This window comes from Hemiscyllium ocellatum, chromosome 23, assembly GCF_020745735.1.
Source record: "Hemiscyllium ocellatum isolate sHemOce1 chromosome 23, sHemOce1.pat.X.cur, whole genome shotgun sequence".
Classification (NCBI taxonomy): domain Eukaryota; kingdom Metazoa; phylum Chordata; class Chondrichthyes; order Orectolobiformes; family Hemiscylliidae; genus Hemiscyllium; species Hemiscyllium ocellatum.
The window spans coordinates 48,297,989-48,316,599 of record NC_083423.1 but is presented as its reverse complement, the minus strand read 5'-3'; the positions used below and the strand labels follow the sequence as shown (position 1 = coordinate 48,316,599).

General features: G+C 44.4%; 1 protein-coding gene across 1 annotated transcript in view; it reads left to right on the top strand.

Annotated features, from left to right (window-relative positions):
• The window catches only part of LOC132826925 (serine/threonine-protein kinase 33-like), a 104,398-nt gene that overhangs the window by 61,388 nt on the left and 24,399 nt on the right, over positions 1 to 18,611 (top strand). The window contains exon 4 of the mRNA XM_060843225.1: positions 3,039 to 3,143. Within this exon, the coding sequence (XP_060699208.1) occupies positions 3,039 to 3,143 (105 nt within the window). The remainder of the gene's footprint in view (positions 1 to 3,038; positions 3,144 to 18,611) is intronic.

The following is an 18,611-nucleotide window of genomic DNA, read 5'->3' as shown; positions in this document are numbered from 1 at the left end:
CAATTAAGTCACCTCTGATTCGTAATATGCCAAAGGGATTAGTCAGTGAGTCTGAATTATATCGAAAAAGTGTGGATGTTTGAGTATGGAAATGCTTAAGATGGATTTTTCTTTGGAACCATCCAGTTGGTCCACAGAAACATTTCCAGTATATCACTGTGTGGGGATGAATTTGGCTTCATTTTGTCAAACTTATTCAATCTATTTAGCAATCATCTACTTGGCTTCCCATTTCTCTGCCCCTTGGTTACCACTCCTGGTCATAGGATATTATGTAGTAGCTTGCAACCTGTACTTTTGCTCGGTTTTTGATGTTCCAATATTTCTTCAACACTATCAAAATATTTCAGTTACTTTGTGGGAGATTATCTGCATTCTTTATTGTCACCAGCATATGTTGGAGGTTCATGGATCCCACACCCAGAATTCTAAATCATCCAGGCACCCATTACTCAGTGCCAGTTTTGATGCCAGGGTCAATGAATTATCGAACAGTCAACAAGTCACAGATCTGCACACTTGGCACCAATTCATAATACTTCCAGCAGGAGGCACTGGATAGCGTTCACAGGGAGAAACACTAACATATTTGAATTGTAGGCATCCAAACATCAACTGCACTGCCCATCCAGTTACCAGACCAGAAAATGAAAAGTTCCTTTCTGTGTGTTGTATCTAAATGATTTGCTGTGATATTTAGAACATAGAACATAGAACAGTACAGCACAGAACAGGCCCTTCAGCCCACGATGTTGTGCCGACCACTGATCCTCACGTATGCACCCTCAAATTTCTGTGACCATATGCATGTCCAGGAGTCTCTTAAATGTCCCCAATGACCCTGCCTCCCCAACTGCTGTTGGCAACGCATTCCATGCTCTCACAACTCTCTGTGTAAAGAACCCGCCTCTGACATCCCCTCTATACTTTCCTCCAACCAGCTTAAAACTATGACCCCTCGTGTTAGTCATTTCTGCCCTGGGAAATAGTCTCTGGCTATCGACTCTATCTATGCCTTTCATTATCTTGTATACCTCAACGAGGTCCCCTCTTCTCCTCCTTTTCTCCAATGAAAAATGTCCGAGCTCAGTCAACCTCTCTTCATAAGATAAGCCCTCCAGTCCAGGCAGCATCCTGGTAAACCTCCTCTGAACCCTCTCCAAAGCATCCACATCTTTCCTATAATAGGGCGATCAGAACTGGACGCAGTATTCCAAGTGTGGTCTAACCAAAGTTTTATAGAGCTGCAACAAGATCTCACGACTCTTAAACTCAATATACCTGTTAATAAAAGCCAAAACACCATTTGCTTTCTTAACAACCCTGTCCACTTGGGTGGCCGTTTTAAGGGATCTATGTACCTGCACACCAAGATCCCTCTGTTCCTCCACACTGCCAAGAATCCTATCCTTAATCCTGTACTCAGCTTTCAAATTCGACTTTCCAAAATGCATCACCTCGCATTTATCCAGGTTGAACTCCATCTGCCACTTCTCAGCCCATCTCTGCATCCTGTCAATGTCCCGCTGCAGCCTACAACAGCCCTCTATACTGTCAACGACACCTCCAACCTTTGTGTCGTCTGAAAATTTGCTGACCCATCCTTCAATCCCCTCATCCAAGTCATTAATAAAAATTACATACAATAGAGGCCCAAGGACAGAGCCCTGTGGAACACCACTCACCACAAACTTCCAGACAGAATATTTTCCTTCTACTACCACTCGCTGTCTTCTGTTGGCCAGCCAGTTCTGTATCCAGACAACTATGTTCCCCTGAATCCCATTCCTCCTGACCTTCTGAATGAGCCTACCATGGGGAACCTTATCAAATGCCTTGCTGAATCCATATACACCACATCCACAGCTCGACCCTCATCAACTTTTCTAGTCACATCCTCAAAGAACTCGATAAGGTTTGTGAGGCATGACCTGACCCTCACAAAGCTGTGTTGACTGCATTTAATCAAGCCATGCTCTTCCAGATGGTCATAAATCCCTCAGAATCCTTTCTAACACCTTGCCGATGACAGACGTGAGACTTACTGGTCTGTAATTGCCGGGGATTTCCCTATTTCCTTTCTTGAAGAGAGGAATTACATTTGCCTCTCTCCAGTCCTCAGGTACGACTCCAGTGGAGAGCAAGGATGAAAAGATCTTCGCAAGTGGTGAAGCAATTGCATTTCTCGTTTCCCAAAGCAGCCGAGGCCAAATCTGGTCCGGGCCTGGCAACTTTTCAATCTTAATGTTTGACAAAATTTTCAGCACATCAGCTTCCTCTATCTTCATCCATTCCAGCATGCACACAAAGGTTTCATTCACTACAAAGTTCATTTCTTTCATAAAGGCAGAAGCAAAAAACTCATTTATGGCTTCCCCTACCTCCTCAGACTCCACATACAAATTCTCTATGCTATCCCTGATCGGCCCTGCTCTTTGTTTGACCATTCTCTTATTTCTCACATAAGTGTAAAATGCCTTTGTGTTCTCCCTAATCCCTTCTGCCAAGCCTTTCTTGTGCCCCCTCCTGGCTCTCCTCAGACCATTTTTAAGCTCCTGCCTGTCATCCTGTAGAGTTGAGCTTGACCCTAGCTTCCTCCACCTTATGTAAGCTACCTTTTTCCTTTTGACGAGAAGCTCCACCACTCTCGTCATCCAAGGTTCCTTTATCTTACCACTTCTTGCCTGTCTCAGAGGGACATATTTATTCATCACTTGCAACAACTGTTCCTTAAACAGTCTCCACATGTCTATGGTGCCTTTACCATGGAACAATTGCTCCCAATCCATGCTTCCTAACTCATGTCTAATCGGATCATAATTTCCTCTTCCCCAATTAAATATCCTCCCATTTTGCCTAATCCTCTCCTTCTCCATAGCTATATAGAATGTGAGGCAGTTGTGGTCACTATCACCAAAAGGCTCTCCCACCACAAGATCTGATAACTGCCCCGGCTCGTTTCTGAGCACTAAGTCTAGAATGGCCTCTCCCCTCGTCGGCTGCAGAGGTTGAACAAGATTCCCATCTTCTCATTTCAGGCTGGGAGCCATGCTGTGAAAATGCTGGAGAGGGAGATTGCCATCTTGAAGATGGTGAACCATGAACATATCATTAAACTAGAAGAGGTTTATGAAACAACAAAGGTAATGGCTTTCTAGCTAAGTACTTTGGAAAACTTGAGCTTTGTATAATATTTACTCAGTACATTCCTCTTGATTGCCATTAATGTTCCTTGTGGTATTGCAACTTGTTTTCATATGTGCCACCTTGAGGGGTCTATCTGCCCTTCGTTGATTGATCTTCCTGAAAGGTGAACAGAGGTGGGTGATGGCAGGATTAACAATATACAGGCAGAGGGTATATAATTCAGTTTACTATAAATTACATAATTAAATTCAACCTGGTGAACATGATAAACCCATGCTTCTGGCTCCAAATGACATGCTTTTGGCTCCACTCAATGTATAGCTTATTCCTTCTTTTCATAGCAGTTGCTTCAGTAGTGAGCTTCAGTTTCTCATCTCACAATATTCAGGATTTACTTACTCATTAACTGGGTGCATGCATGAGGTGGATGATACCGGGTGTGTTACAAGGATAGCATGTGACATTTCCACTCTTTGCATCAGAAGCTATTCTAAATTGATGACCACCCACGTCAATGGTTACTTTGGACTCAGTTTATAACATAACCCCTGTTTTTAGAGAAGTTTCTTGAGGCATTGAAAGTTGATTTATATGCTAACATCCACGGTGTTAAAGGGTGAGAAATATTTAAAATATTAATTCATGGGATGAGGGTGTCGTTGGTTAGGCCAAAATTTATTGCCCAACCCTAATTGGCCAGATGGCAGTTTAGAGTCAACCATAGTGCTCTGGTTCTGAAATCATATTTAGGCCAGACCAGGTAAGGATGGCAGATTTCCTTCCATAAAAGACATTAATGAACCAGTTGGGATTTTCCTGACAATTGACATTGGTTTCATGATCAGCATTAGACTCTTCATTCCAGATTTATTTTATCAGATTCAAATTCCACCATTTGCGATGGTGGGATTCAAACCTGGGTCCCCAGAACTTTATCTGGGTCACTGGATTGTGATATCATTATGGCATCACCTTTCTGATACACCCCAAATTGGCTTCCAGGTGAAAGGAAAGAGCCTACCTGCCTGGAGATAGCCTCCTATGAGGAAACCAGAGGCCTAATACTCCACGCAGGCTTAGAGGTTTTCCTCAACTCAACTGGAACCACAGTCAGCTCTGGAGGGGTTCAAATCCTCCAATGGTATTCGGGATGACGAAGGCATTTTTTATGTTAAAGTTAAAACCGTTGGAGAGAGAGAATGCTACCCCCTCGTTCATCTGCAAAGGCATTCTATTGGCTTCCTATTCACAGAATCACAGAATTATCATGGAGCAGCAGGAGTCCATTTGGCCCATCATGTTTGCACCAGCAATGGCACACTAGCTGCCAGAACTCACTTCCTGCCTTTATTTAGACAGCAAGTGCTATTTTGATCAGGAATTGGCCAATTTGAAGAAAACCATTGCTGAGTGACTGTTCCCAACGCAGTGCTTGTTTCTACTAATGTTAAACTTCCTGCTTTGCCATCCTCCATCATTTTGTGTGAAAATTCAGAATGGTGCTTAGCACCACATTGCATTGTTTCAAATCCTGTTTTTCTCAGAGGAATCAAGTTTAATTACTTGAATTTAAATTCACTTGAGAAAACCTTCAATTTACTTGGGGGTAGATGCTGGGGATATACTACAGGTTTCCCAACAGCCAGTGGGAGATAGAGGACAGATGATGTAGACAGATTTTGGAAAGATGTAAAACCAGCAGAGTTGTTGTGGTGGGTGCTTTTAACTTCCCCTATATTGACTGGGCTTGGATGGGGCAAAATCTATAAGCATTCCTGATGAAGGGCTTTTGCCTGAAACATCAATTTTCCTGCTCCTCGGATGCTGCCTGATCTGCTGTGATTTTCCTGCACTACTCTAACCTTGACTTTAATCTCCAGCATCTGCAGTACCCACTTTCGTCAGAATTTGTCAGGACCATTCAGGAGGGTTTCTTGACAGAGTATGTAAACAGTCCAACCAGGGAAGGGGTTATACTGGGAGAAAGTGAGGACTACAGATGCTGGAGATCAGAGTCAAAAAGTGTAGTGCTGGAAAAGCACAGCCGGTCAGGCAGCATCCAAGGAGCAGGGCAGTCAACATTTCAAGCATAAGCTCTTCATCGGGAAAGGGTTAAATTGTAACCTGGCTTTGGGAAATGAGCCTGGCCAAGTGAGTAAAGTTTCAGGGGGGAAGCATTTCAGGAGCAGTGACCATAATACTGTGAGTTTTAAAATACTAATGGAGAGGGATAACAATGTGAATGTGATAAATTAGGGAAAGGCAAACTACAACAACGTTGGAATGATTTGGAGATGCTGATGTTGGACTGGGGTGTGCAAAGTTAAAAATCAAACAACACCAGGTTATAATCCAACAGGTTTAATTGAACTCAGCACTCTGAAAACTAATGCTTCCAATTAAACCTGTTGGACTATAACCTGGTGTTGTGTGATTTTTAACTTTGTCCAACAACATTAGGCAAGATCTCAAGAATTTTGATTGGAGCCGGCTGTTTGAAGTAAATCTACATCGGACATGTGAGAGTATTTCAAATGGCAACTGATAAGAGTTCGGGAGTGGTACATTCCTGCGAGAATGAAGGATGCATGAACCTTGGATGACCCGGAATGTTATGACCTTGGTCAAAAAGAAAAATAAAGCATACGTAAGGTCTAGGAGAATGGGAATGGGAATTGAAGTCCTTGAAGTATATAAGGAAAGTAGCAAAGAACATAAACAAGGAATTAGAAGGGCTAAAATGGGTCACAAAAAGTCATTATCAAACAAGATTAAGGAGGACCCCAAGGTTTCGTATAACAATATAAAAAGCAAGAGAGTAGCTGGGGAAAGGGTTGGTTCACTCGACAAAGGAGGGATTCTATGTGTGGAGCCAGAAGAGGTGAGGTGAGATCTTAAATGAATATTTTGTGTTGGTATTCACCAAAGAGAAGGAATTGGTGGAGGATGATCTCTGGGAAGGGAGTGTAGAATTTCTAAGCCAAGTTGCTATTACAAAGGAAGAGGTGTTAAAAAATATGAAGGTAGATACATCACTGGGTCCTGATGGGATATCCAATCAGGATAACAAATTGCTGGAGCATTGACAGACAATTTTGTATCCTCTTTGGCCACAGGTGAGGTCCCAGGGGACTGGAGAATAGCCAATGTTGTCCCATTGTTTAAGAAGGGTAGCAGGGATAATCCAGGAAATTACAGCCCTGTGAGCCTCACATCATTGGCAGCGAAATTTTTGGACAAGATTCTCAGGGAAAAGATGCATTTAGATGCAAATAGACTTATTATTGATAAACAGTATGGTTTTGTGCACAGGAGTGTCTCACTAACTTGAACAAGATTTTTTGAGGAGGTAATGAAGATGATTGGTGAGGGAACAGTGGTTGATGTTGTCTACATGGACTTCAGTAAAGCCTTTGACAAGGTCCCTCATTATAGGCTGGTATGAAAGGTGAAGTCACATGGTATCGGGGTGAGCTGGCACGATGGATACAGAACTGGATTAGTCATAGGGGACACAGGATAGCGGTGCAAAGATGCTTTTCGGTATGGAGGGCTGTGACTAGCGGTGTTCCACAAGGATCAGTGCTGAGACCTCTGCTGTTTGTGGTCTACATTAATGATTTGGAAGAAAACATAGCTGGTAAAATCAGTACGTTTGTGGATTATTCAAAGATTGATGGAGTTACACATCGTGAGGAGGATTGTCAGAGGATACAGCAGAATATGAATCAGCTGGAGGTATGGGCAGAAAAATGGCAGATGGAGTTTAATCTGGACAAATGTGAGGTGATGTATTTTGGAAGGTCAAGATGGAAATTATACAGTGAATGGCAGAACCTTTATGAGTATTAATAAGCAGAGGGATCTTGGTGTGCAGGCCCACAGATTACTGAAGGTGTCAGCGCAGATAAGGTAGTAATTTAGGCCCATGGCATGCTTGCCTTCATTGGAAGGAACACTGAGTATAAAGATAGACAAGTTATGCTGCAGCTTTATAGAACCTTAGTTAGGCCACACTTGGAATATTGCATACAGTTCTGGTCACCACACTACCAGAAGGATATGGATGCTTTGGAGAGGGTGCAGAAAAGGTTTAGCAGGATGTTGCATGGTAAGGGGAATTTTAGCTATGAAGAAAGGTTGGATAGACTGGGTTTGTTTTCACTGGAACACAGGAGGTTGAAGGGCGATCTGATAGAAGTTTATAAAATTGTGAATGGCATGGATAGAGTGGAAAGTATGAGGCTTTTCCCCAGGGTTGGGGGGTTTGGTCAATTACTAGGGGACACAGGTTCAAGGTGTGAGTGTGTGTGTGTGTGTGTGTGTGGGGGGGGGGGGGGGCGGTTAGAAGAGATGCGTGATGTATATTTTTCACACAACATGTGGTGAGTGCCTGGAACACACTGCCAGAGGAGGGGGTTGAAGCAGACACAATAGCAACAGTCAGGAAAAAACTGGACGAGTACGTGAATAGGAAAGGAATAGAGGGATACAGATCCTGTAAATGAAGACAGTTTTAGTATGGAGGGGCAAAATGTGTCATCGCAGCTTGGAGGGCTGAAGTATTGTTCTTTGTTCTACTTGAGAATCAATTAAATAAAAGGGGGATGCATTTGAGGACTAACTCATTGTTTTGCCCTAAACATGGCAACATATCAATCATTTGTGATGTTTTGCTGCTGAGAATATAGATGGCAGGTTTGAAACACCATAGTAACTTCAAATTTTACTGATTCTCCTGAAATTGGCCAATTACTGATCAAAGGTAGCACTTACTAGCTAAGGACAGTTATCAAGCTCGTGCAACTGTTGTGCCATTAGCTGGTGCAGACGTGATAGGCCATTTGTCTAGTCATATGCATGAAGTCCTGCCCCTGATGTTACAGCATTATACATGCAGTGTTCCTTTTAAAGGCTTCCACAGCAATGTATGTTCGCACCTCACCTATACATTTCAATCATGCACAACTCAGATAATAAGATAGAGAGCCATACATTCAGTTTTGATAAGAATACAACAGTAGGTGACATTGTAAGCTGTGAAGATGGGAGTATTCAATCACAAGGAGATCTGGGTACTCTTCATATAATGTTGCTCCATTATGTACTGTTTCAAATGAAGTTTATTTTCTTTGTAGGGCTATATGGAGAGGCTGAATAGGCTGGGACTATTTTCTTTGGAGTGTCAGATGCTAAGGGGTGACCTTATAGAGGTTTATAAAATCATGAAGAGCATGGATACAGTGGATAGCCAAGGTCTTTTCCCCAAGGTAGGAGATAGGTTTAAGGTGAGAGGGGAAATATATAAAAGAGACCTAAGGGACAACTTTTTCACACAGAGGGTGGTGCGTGTATGGAATGAGCTGCCAGAGGAAGTGGTGGAGACTGGTCCAACAATAACATTTAAAAGGCCTCTGGATGGGTGTATGAACAGGAAGGATTTAGAGGGATATGGACCAAATGCTGGCAAATGGGACTAGATTAATTTAGGATATTTGGTTGGCATGAATGAGTTGAACTAAAGGCTCTGTTTATGTGCTGTACATTTCTAGAGCTTAGAAATGTGTTGCTGGAAAAGTGCAGCAGGTCAGGCAGCATCAAAGGAGCAGGAGAATCGACGTTTCAGGCATAAGTCCTTCTTCAGGAATGAGGAGGGTGTGCCAAGCAGGCTAAGATAAAAGGTAGGGAGGAGGGACTTGGGGGAGGGGCGTTGGGAATACGATAGGTGGAAGGAGGTTAAGGTGAGGGTGATAGACTGGAGAGGGGGTGGGGGCGGAGAGGTCGGGAAGAAGATTGCAGGTCAAGAAGGTGGTGCTGAGTCTGTGGGTTGGGACTGAGATAAGGTGGGGGGAGGGGAAATGAGAAAGCTGGAGAAATCTGCATTCATCCCTTGTGGTTGGAGGGTTCCTAGGCAGAAGATGAAATGCTCTTCCTCCAGGTCTGGCGATGGAGAGGCCAAGGACCTGCATGTCCTTGGTGGAGAGGGAGGGAGAGTTAAAGTGTTCAGCCACGGGGCAGTTGGCTTGGTTGATACGGGTGTCCCAGAGGTGTCCTCTGAAGCATTCCGCAAGTAGACGGCCTGTCTCCCCAATATAGAGGAGGCCACATTGAGTGCAGCGGATGCAGTAAATGATGCGTGTGGAGATGCAGGTGAATTTCTGACAGATATGGAAAGATCCCTTGGGGCCTTGGAGGGAAGTGAGGGGGAAGGTGTGGGCGCAAGTTTTGCATTTCTTGCAGGGGAAGGTGCCGGGAGTGGAGGTTGGGTTGTTGGGGGGTGTGGATTTGACGAGGGAATCACGGAGGGTGTGGTCTTTCCGGAACGCTGATAGGGGTGAGAAGGGAAATATATCCCTGGTGGTGGGGTCTGTTGGAGGTGGCGGAAATGACGGTGGATGATACAATGTATCCAGAGGTGGTAGGTGAGGACCAGTGGAGTTCTGTCCTGGTGGCGATTGGAGGGGCGGGGTTCAAGGGCGGAGGAGCGAGAAGTGGAGGAGATGCGATGGAGAGTATCGTCAACCACATCTGAGGGGAAATTGCGGTCTTTGAAGAAGGAGGCCAGCTGGGTTGTTCAGTATTGGAATTGGTCCTCCTGGGAGCAGATGCGGAGAAAGCAAAGGAATTGGGAATATGGGATGGCATTTTTACAGGGGACAGGGTGGGAGGAAGTGTAATCTAGGTAGCTGTGGGAGTCAGTCAGTTTATAGTAAACGTCCATGTTGAGTTGGTCGCTCGAGATAGAAATGGAGAGGTCTAGGAAGGGGAGGGAGGAGTCTGAGACGGTCCAGATAAATTTGAGGTTGGGGCGGAAGGTGTTAGTAAAGTGGATGAACTGTTCAACCTCCTCGTGGGAGCACGAAGTAGCGCTGATACAGTCATTGATGTAGCGGAGGAAAAGGTGCAGGGTGGTGCCAGTGTAGCTGCGGAAGATGGACTGTTCCACATATTCAATGAAGAGGCAGGCATAGCTAGGGCCCATGCGGGTGCCCACGGCTACTCCTTTGGTTTGGAGGAAGTGGGAGGATTGGAAAGAGAAGTTGTTCAGAGTGAGGACCAGTTCAGTCAGTCAAAGGGGGGTGTCAATGGAAGGGTACTGGTTGGGTTGGTGGGAAAGGAATAAGTGGAGGGCTTTGAGGCCTTCATGATGGGGGATGGAGGTGTATAGGGACTGGATGTCCATGGTGAAGATAAGGCGTTGGGGGCCAGGGATGCGAAAATCATGGAGGAGGTGGAGGGCGTGGGTGGTGTCCCAAACGTAGGTGGGGAGTTCTTGGACTAAAGGGAACAGGACCATGTCAAGGTATGCAGAAATGAGTTCGGTGGGGCAGGAGCAGGCTGAGACAATGGGTCTGCCGGGGCAGTCAGGTTTGTGGATTTTGGGCAGGAGGTAGAAACGGGCGGTGCGGGGTTGTGGGACTATGAGGTTGGAGGCGATGGATGGGAGATCCCCTGAGGTGATGAGGTTATGGATGGTCTGGGAGATGATGGTTTGGTGGTGGGAGGTGGGGTCATGGTCAAGGGGGCAGTAGGAGGAAGTGTCCACGAGCTGGCATTCAGCCTCAGCAATATAAAGATTGGTGCGCCAAATCACCACCGCGCCTCCCTTGTCTGCCGGTTTGATGGTGAGGTTGGGATTGGAGCGGAGGGAGTGGAGGGCTGCACGTTGCAAGGGTGAGAGATTGGAGTGGGTGAGAGGGGTGGACAGGTTGAGGCGGTCAATGTCACGGCGGCAGTTGGCTATGAAGAGATCGTGGGCGGGTAAGAGGCCAGCACGGGGTGTCCCGGTGGATGGGGTGTGTTGGAGCCGGGAGAAGGGGTCGTCAGAGGGTGGGCAGGAGTCCTGGTTAAAGAAGTAGGCACGGAGGCGAAGGCAGTTGAAGAAATGCTCGATGTCTCGCCGCGTGTTGAATTCGTTAATCCGGGAGCGTAGGGAGACGAAGGTGAGGCCTCTGCTGAGGACTGATCTTTCATCCTCAGAGACGGGGAGGTCTGGAGGGATGGTGAAAATACAGCAGGGCTGGGAGCTAGGACCTGGTGTGGGACTGGAGCTGGGAGTGGGGGTGAGGTTAGGCGTGGGGGCTGAGATTTGCATGGGGGCGGGGATCGGCGTGGGGGCGGGGATCGGTGTGGGGGTGGAGTTAGGTGTGGGGGCAGAGACGCATGCGGCGTGGTCGTTGTGCAGGTGTGTAACGTCACTCGGGGTGGAAGTAGATGCGGCGACGTCAACTCCGGGGGCGGAAGTGGCAGTGGCGACTGCAGAAACGGTGTTGTTCCCGGTGGCTGTGGACCCTGCGGAGGCTGCGAATCTGTCAGCGATGGTCCTCCTGGCAATCGTGGAGGCAGTTGTCTGGGTGGCGATCGCGGAGGCTGCAAGGTCAGTGGGGGCGGAAGTGAGGTCATGGTTCGTGGGTGGCAGTTGCTGCAGCAACCACGTGGTTAATGACCCCCGAGTGCTTCCGGAGGCCGATGGAACATTCTGGAATGGTTGAGGAATCCAGAGTGTTGGGGTAAGTACATGAAAGTTTTTGGTACTTACTATCTTTAATTTCCGATATAGCTAGGAAGAACTGTTTGCTCAGTGTATGGATTCTTCTGTGGATGAAGAAGAGTAGAGATCCTTTACAGCTGTCCTGAGCTGGGGTAGGGCTGACTGCAGGGAAAAGAGAGACAGAGTGGTGTAGGAGAGAGACAGACAGAGTGGGAAAGGAGAAAGAGAGACGTGAGAGACTGAAGTCTGTGCAACCCGCAGGGATTTAAACATAAGGCAGAAGCACCCAGCAAGCACACTGCATGGAAACAGGCCCTTCAGCCTGACTTGTCCACGCTGACCAGGTTTTCTAAACCCAACTGGTTCCATTTTACTGCATTATCCCTCTCAACCTTTCCTATCCAAGTACCTGTCCGTATGTTTCTTAAATGCTGTAATTGTACCTGTCTCTACCACTTCCTCTGGCAGCTTGTTCCATACGTGCACTACGCTCTGCGTGAAAACGTTACCCCTCAGGTCCCTTTAAAGTTTATCCCCTCTCACCTTAATCCTATGCTGTCTAGTTTTGGACCCCCCCTTCTCAGGGGAAAAAACGTCGGCAATTCACCCTATCAAGAGATCAAGAGAATTCATCAACCTTGCAATGAAGTTAGATGCATTAAAACGTTCCAAAGCAGGAGAATGAGAAGGCAATATTGCTCGAATGTTTGGGATAACCCCTACAACAGTGAGAACAATCGAGTCAATGAAAATCAAAGCAAGTTACACCTCCAAGTGCTGAGAGGGTGCGTCAACTTAGATACAGCACCATGTAGTCACGGAAAGATTCTTGGCAGCCTGGATCGAAGGCCGAAACCAGTCAAAGAGCCTCTCAACGTCAAGGTCACCCAAGAACAAACCAAAACCCTGAATGACGTCTTACAGAGGTCTCAGTGGGTTAGTTTCCAAGCTTGTTGTGAATGGTTTGACCATTTCATGAATTGTTGTTGTCGGCACAATATGGAAGTGTCTGGTGAAGAGGTTAGTGCTGTCACTAGGCTGAACAAATCCTGCCCAATTGAAGACAGTCATTAAAGAAGGTACCTATTCACCAAAGCAAGGTTTTAACTTTGCTGTGATGAGACTTGGCTAGAGGTAAATATCCCAGTGAACATATAATTCAAAACAGGAGATGATAGGCCAGAAATTAAAGCTATTAAACATCGTTTACTTGACAGGAACATGGCAGGAGATGGAAAGATACTGCCCTGAGGGCTATACATCGGAAATACTGTGAGCACTGAAGAGCCACTCTAAGAAATATCTGCCATCCAATATAACACTCAAACAAGAAAGCCTGGATGATGGACATGCATTTTCAGGATTTGCTTCCTCTGTGTTCTCTCCCTGTTGGGAAGGCATATTGTGCCAGAGAAAATATAACCATCAATTGAAATGTCTGAAAACATGTACATGATTTACCTTCCACCCAACACCAACTATGCATTATTTATTAACCCTTTGGATACTAATATAGAAAGTCACCTATCCAAATAATGAAAGTTAGGTGGCACTGCAGACATTGCAGACGATAGCATAAAAATACCAAAGGGATATTGATACGCGAGATGAATTGGCAAAACTGTGGTGGATGGTGTTCAATGTCAGCAAGTGAGCTGATTCATTTTGGACTGGAAAAGGATAGAACAAAATACTTTCTGGACGGTATTAAGGTACATCCACTGGATGTCCAAAGATTGGGGATTCAGGTGCATAGATCTTTAAAATCCCATATAGAAGTGCAGAAAATAATCAAGAAATGGAATGCTGGCCTTTATACTTAGAGGACTGGAGCACAAGGATGCAGAAAGTATGCTGCAGTCATACAAAACCCTGACGAAACCTCACTTGGAATATTGTGAGCAGATTTGGGCATCACGCCTTAGGAAGGATATATTGGCCTTGGATGCAGTTCATTGTAGGTTTACAAGAATGACATCTGGACTTCAGGGGTTGGGTGATAAGGAGATATTACACAAATTATCTGTTTCTCTAGAACTTAGAAGGTTAAGGGTGATCAGATCAAATTCTTCAAGATATTCTCCGGAAAAGACAGGGTAGATAAAGATAAATTACTTCCACTGGTGGGGGATTCTAGAATTGGGGGGCATAGCCTGAGAATTAGCATCAGATCATTCAGGAGAGATGTTAGGAAGCACTCTACACACAAATGGCGGTAGATGTTTGGAATTATCTTCCACAAATGGCAGTCGATGCTGGATCAGTTGTTAATTTTAAATCTGAGACAGACACAATTTTTGTTAAGCAAACATATTAAAAGATGCGGGCCAAAGGCAGGTATATAGACCACAGGTCAGCCATGATCTCATTGAAAGGTGGAACAGACTCAGGGGCTGAATGGCCTACTCCTGTTAAAGAGTCATAGAGATGTGCAGCACAGAAACAAACCCTTCAATCCAACCCATCCATGCCGACCAGATATTTCAACCCAATCTTGTCCCATTTGCCAGCATTTGGCCCATATCCCTCTAAACCCTCCCTATTCATGTACCCATCCAGATGCCTTTTAAATATTGTAATTGGACCAGCCTCTACCACATGCTCTGACAAATAATTCCATACACACACCACCCTCTGTGTGGGAAAGTTGTCCCTTAAGTCCCTTTTATATCTTTCCCATCTCATCTTAAACCTATGCTCTTTAGTTTTGCACTCTCCTATCCTGGAAAAAAGACCCTGGCTATTTACCCTGTCCATGCCCCTCACGATTTTATAAATCTCTATAAGGTCAGCCTCTGACGCTCTCGGGAAATCAGCCCCAGCCTATTCAGCCTTTCCCGATAGCTAAAACCGTCCAACCCTGGCAACATCCTTGTAAATCTTTTATACACCTTTCAAGTTTAACAATATCTTTCCTATAGCAAAGAGACCAGAATTGGATATAGTACTTCAAAATGGCCTAACCATTGTGCTGTATAACTGCAGCATGACATCCCAACTGCTATACTCAATGCAATGACTAATGAAGCTTTGCCGAAGCTGACAAAGGGTCAGTTAGACTCGAAACGTCAGCTCTTTTCTCTCCTTACAGATGCTGCCAGACCTGCTGAGATTTTCCTGCATTTTCTCTTTTAGTTAACCATCTTCACTGTCCATTATACCTCCAATTTTGGTGTCATCTGCAAACTTACTAACCATTCCTCCTATATTCACATCCAAATAATTTATATAAATGACAAAAAGCAGTGGACTCACACTGATCCTTGGGGCACACTGCTGGTTGCAGGCCTCCAATCTGAAAAGCAACCCTCCACCACCATCTTCTGTCTCCTACCTTCAGGTCAACTTTGTATCCAAATGGCTACCTGCCCCTGGATTCCATGTGATCAAACCATGCTAACCAGTCTACCATACAGAACCTTGCTGAACACCTTGCTGAAGTCCATATAAAGAAAACGTCTACCACTTGCTTCATCAATCTTGTTTTTCACATCTTCAAAAAACTCAATCAGATTGGTGAGACACGATTACGTATAGTGTTCCTAGGTTCCAAAGATAGACCCCATGGATCAGGGAGTCACACAGCCATCCAAAGCTTACTATCCATGTCATACTTTGACCCATTTAATCAAGACAATATATGGTGAGAATGCACCATCAGTCAGGGAGTTTGAGCATGCATACAACATTTTCAAAGCAATCGACAATTGCAGTGGTGCATAGCATGAAACTTTATCATTGTGTCTCAGTGGCCTATGGCAGAAATTGTGGCCCAAGTGTGTCAGTGGCAAAAGAGATTCTCGTGATCCTGTTCCCGAGGTTCAGTGAAATCATGACCATGGCGAGGGAGGCTAGTTTTGATGAACTGAACAAGGCTGATGTGGTGAAATTGTTTTAATTCCATGGAGAGACATTGTTTACTGAGGGCTTAATGCAGCTAAGGAATCCATGATCTGAAGAAGACTGTGCCAGAATACCAACCCCTCGAATGCTGTCGACAAAGAGTGTTGGCGAGAGGTTTCCAACTCGGGGAAGAAGCACTGAAAGTCCTCACAGAAGGTAATCCAAGCAGAGTGCACAGTGCCCAAATGGACAGAATGATAAATTGTAGCATTAATGATTGCAGAGTGACCTGGCAGGAGACGTGAAGGTAAACTATTTAGCAATCCGTGGGTATCCTTTTCAAGCAAATATAACCTTTTAAAAAACTGTATCTCTGCTATATCTAGTCGTAGAATCATACAGCAGGGAAGCAGAACCCTCAGTCCAACACGTCCAATGATTTATTTCATTTTGGAAGTGATTTCAGTTTGTAATGCACATGTATGGTACAGGACTTCCAGGCACGATAACATCTGAAGGAACCTAACTTTGGCTTTAACATCAATTCCCATGGGCCCCATGGTGCACTTAAAATCATTTCACTTAAAGTAGTAATGCTCAGGAACAGTGACACAATGTTAAATGAGGACTACCTGTACTTATCGATTCAGTTTTCAGGCCAAACTGTGTTAGGTGAATTTAGGTGTGAACAAGTGTGTGGTCATCCACTTTGGACTGAAGGAAGACCAGAAAACCTTCTAAATAGTGAAAGGTTCGAAGCAGTGAAGACTGAAAGAGACTTAAGGCTCCATGAACATTGATTTTAAAAATCTCCAGAAGGTATAAGGGATAATCAAAATGTCTATTAGAATACTGGGTTCACATCAATATATAAAAAAAAGGAATCATGATCCAGCCAGACAAAGATTTAAGTGGAGCAAATGGAGTACTGGAGTATTACATGGAGTAGTGTATTTAGGGAATGACACTGCAGGAATAAGGGAGAGCAGCACTGTTTTACTCCAATGAGGAGATCGTGTACTGGGATTGTATTCTCTGGAATGAAGAAGATTAAGAGTGATTCGATCAAAAGTTTGGGGAATGGAGTTTTTTTCTTTTGAACCTATTCCCACAGTTGAGATTTGTTTTATCAATTTAGGGCCAGACCTTTCAGAAATTAAGTTAGGAAACTTTTCTATGTGTATCAATGACAGCAGTTTCAACTCTGGTCTATTATTCATTTAAATTTGCAATTGATAGATTTCAGTTAAACAAAATTATGAAGGAATATAGAGCAAAGGCAGATATAACGTTAGGATATCGTTCTAATGAGGATCTGACTGAATGTCAGGGGAGGATCTGGGACTGAATGGTTGTCCCCTGCTAGTGGCATGTTTTCCTTCAATGGTTCCAAGACCAATTTTCACCCCACTTAAAATAATAACTGGAGAATTTTGCCATTTCAATGTAGCTTTCCGCACCAGTTCTCCATACAAATAAAAGTTCTCGCCAAGGAGATGAATGCAAGGGTTACAGAAAAGAATTGTTGAACTTAGTACATTCTATCTAATGGCCAAGAAAACAAATCACTTTGTTTAAAATGTGAGCATTGTTTCAAAATGGAATCACTTACTCTAATGAGCTTAATACGGAGCACCATTACAAAACATGATTAAGCATTGACGCAAACCCATCTGTCTTCTTAAAAGGAGCTACTATAATTTCCAGAATCTGTGTAACTAGTAGTTCAAAGTCATGTCGCCCTGCACTCTATCTGGGCAGTCTTGAAACACAGTTTGGAAGATGGAGTACTTCCCCTTGCCTCTCTCTCTCTCTCTCTCTCTGTAAATTTCCACAGCTCTTCGCTAATCATTTGAATACAAAGCAACTCCAGTTTTTGCTTATTCAATTTCATTCTTTCAAAATCAATAGTCCACAAACTACTTAATTTAAGACACAAACCTGTATAATTCTCAATGTTATTTAGGGAGAAGCTTTCTTCTTCAGAGGCTGTGTGACAGTGCGGACTCTGCACCAGGTTGGGGAGACTGGAGGCTGGGAGTGAAACAGCATCAGGAACGCCACATGGAGCTGAGTGGAAGCATGCTAATGTCACTGGGCTAATAATCTAAAGTCGCAAACTGTTCAGAGGATACAACAGGTTCAAATCCACTACAGCTAATCAAAATAAATTAATAAAATCTGGTTTTGAAGCTAGCTTCCGTAATGTTAACCATTAGACTAGAGCTTGCAATCATTGATTGCCTAGATCTAGTTAATCACTGAATTATCTGTCCTTTTGGGAAGGGCATCTGCCATCCTTACCTGGTTCGTCCTACATGTTTTTGACTCTTAACTTCCATCTAAAATGGCTGATGGGCATTAGAGAGAAGACAACAAATGATGACCTTACCAGTTAATCCTACAGGGAGAAAGAGAGGACTGCAGATGCTGCAGGTCAGAGACAAAAGGTGTGGTGCTGGAAAAACACAGCAGGTCAGGCAGCATCCAAGGAGCAAGAAAGTCAACGTTTCGAGCATAAGCTCTTCATCAGGAATGAATGAATGCTCGAAACATCGACTCTCCTGCTTCTCAGATGCTGCCTGACTGGCTGTGCTTTGCCAGCACCACACTTTTTGAGAATTATGCCTCCATCTCACGAAAGAACCTAGTGATTACTGCAATTCCTATTCACCATTGCCTCCAATATCCTGAAACTATACTTCTGGGAAACTCTGTTCTTGCCTAGGTCTAACTCAAAGACTTGTATAAACCACTTACAGAAAGCTACAGAGCAAGGTTTAGTTTTCCTCAGGTTACCCAACTCCTTGTATGGTGGAACACATTAAATATACTCCAAAGATTTATAAAGTCATTTGACTAAGAAAGAGAGAAGTAAGTCAGTCATAGTGACAGTTAAGTACTCTCAGTGAAATATAACTGCAGTCTGAAGAGATTGGCCAAACTCAGCAGCTTAATTCAAACAGTTTTAACCACGATGTACCAGTGCTCTTATTGTCAGTAGGATCAGCAGGAGGGCACCTTATCACTGTGAGGCTGACCTTTCCAGTATATCTCTAGCACCTGCCTACAAATGGCATTATAGTGAATGTTACAAGGTCTGCCAAGTGGACATCATAGAATTGAATTC